At 51.4% G+C, this 3565-nt stretch overlaps 1 protein-coding gene across 1 annotated transcript in view; it reads left to right on the forward strand.

Moving 5' to 3' along the window:
• The first annotated feature begins 239 nt into the window (after positions 1-239).
• Positions 240-3565, forward strand: part of LOC108579128 (trichohyalin) — a 4527-nt gene continuing 1201 nt past the window's right edge. Inside the window, exons 1-9 of the mRNA XM_017942578.1 lie at positions 240-368; positions 1400-1486; positions 1571-1702; positions 1767-1955; positions 2040-2279; positions 2349-2493; positions 2550-2722; positions 2822-3022; positions 3092-3235. Of these exons, the coding sequence (XP_017798067.1) occupies positions 240-368; positions 1400-1486; positions 1571-1702; positions 1767-1955; positions 2040-2279; positions 2349-2493; positions 2550-2722; positions 2822-3022; positions 3092-3235 (1440 nt within the window). The remainder of the gene's footprint in view (positions 369-1399; positions 1487-1570; positions 1703-1766; positions 1956-2039; positions 2280-2348; positions 2494-2549; positions 2723-2821; positions 3023-3091; positions 3236-3565) is intronic.

The following is a 3565-nucleotide window of genomic DNA, read 5'->3' on the forward strand; positions in this document are numbered from 1 at the left end:
AAGGACCTCGAGTCGTTTCCATGGATCGATGAATTTCGATCGTCCGGTGCGCGCGGTAGAAGTTGTTAAACCGGTGGCGGTTCGTTGCGCATCGACGCTTCGGCCTTGATTGGAAACGGTTTTTCGAGCGACGAAGGGTGGATCGACTGGCAGTAAGAGATGTGAACGAACCAAGTAGGATAGGATAGATAGATAGAGATTGGTCTACTGGTATAGTGTTGAGCGTGAGAGCGAAGAAGATGTCGTCGAGCGAGGCGGAAAGGAAGGAAGTGGGCGAGGGCGGGGCCAAGTCTGCGAGGAAAGGAAAAGGGACGGTCGAAGAGGAGCTCGAGCTGTTGGGAACTCTGTGTATATCGTCGCCTCGAAAGGTGTTTCTCGTCTGCGTGGTCAGAGCTTAGCTGCAACCCTCTGTACATTGGGAAATTGCTGCGCCAAGTAATCACGTGCACTTCATTCTCACATCGCACACGCATTATCGCACGCATTATCGCACGCTTTTTGTTCAGCGTTTACCTGTTATCTGTATTAAAGGGAACTGACAGAAAGGGAGAGGGAAAAAAATGACAATTACGTTCGTTTATCGTAAGGATGATTGCTCGCCGATCGAGTGTATCCGAGCGTGTGATTCATGATTAAACTGACTTTTGCAGCTTTTACGTCTTACAATCGGCCCAGATAACCAATCGGAAGTTGGATTAAAACCGAGAGAGAAAAAGCAAGTTGGACGAATCATCTTTGTAATATCTTTATAACACTAAGACGGAAATTTACAACGTCAGGTTTACAACGGGATTCTGTTCGATTCTTCGTATCCGGATTTACGTTTTTCCCCCTTCTTTCCCTCGCGTATCGTTCAACGTGGAATGCTATTTATCGTGCGTTGTAAACGTATTGACTTGGCCAAGGCGAAACAAGGGGCTCGGTTGCCATAGCCAACCGTGCGGAATCGATTCTACCTGCCGCCGAGCCGCGCCTCGTCTCGTCCTTTTATCAGTCAGTGGCTCCCTCCTGTGATTTACAATCACCCTTTCTTCGCCAAATGCAAAAGCAACGCCTTTCGTTTTCTCTACCACGTTTGTGCGCTTCAATTGCAACTTTGTCGAAACGTTGTAGATAAGATACAACTAATAGAGTAAGTACCCACTGCTTAGAAGTAGACGATAAGTTTTTCAGCTCGTTAGATTTTTGAAAATAGATCCGACGTCGGCGAGTCGCTACTCGTTCTTATCTCGAAGAGATTATCGCCAGGTTTCAATGAAACTTGGGGATGTTTTAATCGCGACTGAACGTGCGTAAGCGTGTCGTAAAGGAAAAGAAAAAGAGGAGGAAGCGTTTCGGAATGTTTAGACGCTGAAAGGAATAACCACGACACATTCGTTGGTACGCGTAGATGGTCGAGGAAGAAGCGATGAACCGCGATCTAACGACCACGCTGAGGAGCGAGGTGGCAGCCCTCGAGTACAAACGCGACAGGCTTACGTCGGAGGTGAATCGAGGAGATTGTTGTTTGACCGATCGATCGATCCACGTCCGACGGCTGGATTAATCGAGGGTGTTCTCGATCGTCTAGGTCCAGGAGTTGAGGGGTACGGTGAGATCGCGGGACGAACGGGTGGTGGAATTAGAGGTAGAGGTTGACCAGCTCCGCGAACAAGCCGCCAGACAGAATGCCGTCGTTTCGAGTTTACGGAAACGCATACAGGTGAACACATGGCTAGTTTGTACCGTGTTCGGACCGTCGACAATCGGCGGGGTGGCGTTTGTAGGAATTGGAGGAACGCGAGCGACATTTGTACGGGTGCCAAGGAAGGTACGAGGCGACGATGAAGGGACTGGAACGGGACTCCAAGTATCGGGAAGAGAAGATTCGCGAGTACGAGAAGAAAGTGGAGGAACTGGAGGAGAGGGTGTCGGAGGAGGTCGAATCGAAGGAACGGGCTCGTTCGGGTTTTCAGGTTTGACCATGAGCCATTGTTGACCAAGCCGATGCAATTAGACGATCGCGACCTAAAGCTTGGACGTTGGTTGGTTGGATAAAGGAGTTTGCGCGAAAACTGTGGAACGCGTTGAGCATCGAGTGTCGCGAAACCGTATCGTCGTCCAACCCCGAGATCGCGGTACGCAAAGTGGAGGAGCTGGCCGAGGAAGCGAGTCGGCTTCGCGCTGTCGAGGTCGATCTTCGAAGTTGCCGGGACGCTTTGGACCGTAGCGGGACGGAGAAGGAGCAGCTGCAGCGACAAGTGTCCTCGCAATTAATCGACCTGGATCGTCTGAGGCAGGTATGCTCGAGATTCCCGGGGAAAGTAGGGAGGGGACGTTCCTATCTGTTGGATCGATTCTTTTCCAAGGACAAGGAATGCCTCGAGATGCGGTACAGGATCGCGGAGAGGGAGCTGAAGGAGGTGAGGGATAAGCTGGCGAATGCGAACAGGAGTGTAAGCAGCGCGAGCGGAAAGATATCGAGCCAAGAAGCGTCGATCGGACAGCTGCGAGGTGAACCTAGCCGTTCTGACGGACCGAACCATTGCTATTTCACCTTTTCTTCGCAGAGGATCTGAAGCACCGGGAAGAGAAGGCACAGCGCGTCCAAACCGAGCTGCGACATCTTTTGGAATCGTTGGCCATACTGATCAGCGGACCGAACAGATTCGTCGAGTCTGAGGAGAACGCGATCAAGGATCGCATCAGGGAGATCCTAGCGGAGAAGAAAGATCAGGCGCTCGTATATGTTTCTCTTCTTTCGTTTCGTTTCGTTTCGTTTCGTTTCGTTTCGCTTCGTTTCGTTTGGTGAGATTAATCTAAACCTCAGAGCATTCCTCAGAGCATCGAAAACCTTCGGGAGAGGGTAAGCACGGCGACGGAATCGACGACTCGACAGGGCGAGCTGATCGAGAGCACGGTGGCGAAAATGCGAAATCTCGAGGAGGAACGGTCGAGTCTGGAGGGCAAGGTTCGCAAGTTGGAGTCCGAGTTGAACGGTTGCGAGCTGTCCAAGGAATGTTTGCGCAGAGAGAAGCAAACGGTAATTGAACGGTTTAACGGCGTTCCCGGTGTACATGTAGCGAACCGTTTCGAGACTCGGCTTTTCCAGTTCGTTACGTTTTTGGAGCGGCTAGGAAAAGCGATGCAGATGGACGAGATCTCCGAGGAAATGGGCGTCGATCTGCAGACGGAATCGCTGCTGGTGCGAGCGGAACAATTGGCCAGATTCGAAACGGAGAAACTGGTGGACAAGGTAATGTAGGCTCGCCCCTTACCATCTGCTCCCTCTGTAATCTTACCTTTCTTCTCTGTACCGCGGTCGCGCAGCAATCGCGCTGCAACTGCAACACCGTCTTACCGAGGATTCAACGGGAGCGATCCTTCCACGAGATCTTTCCTTCTTCCGTGAAAGAAGTAAGAGGCCATATTCTGGCTAGGTATGAGAAAGGCCGAGATCGTTCGCGTTCGCGTTCGCTGTCAACTGTCGCCCTCCCAGCCAGCAGCCGTCCTAGGTTACGTAGAGTGTACGCGACCGTTTGCAAAATTCAGACTTTCCTTTGTTTCGCTTAGACTTCGGTGGTGT

Source organism: Habropoda laboriosa, unplaced genomic scaffold, assembly GCF_001263275.1.
Source record: "Habropoda laboriosa isolate 0110345459 unplaced genomic scaffold, ASM126327v1 scaffold64, whole genome shotgun sequence".
Lineage (NCBI taxonomy): Eukaryota > Metazoa > Arthropoda > Insecta > Hymenoptera > Apidae > Habropoda > Habropoda laboriosa.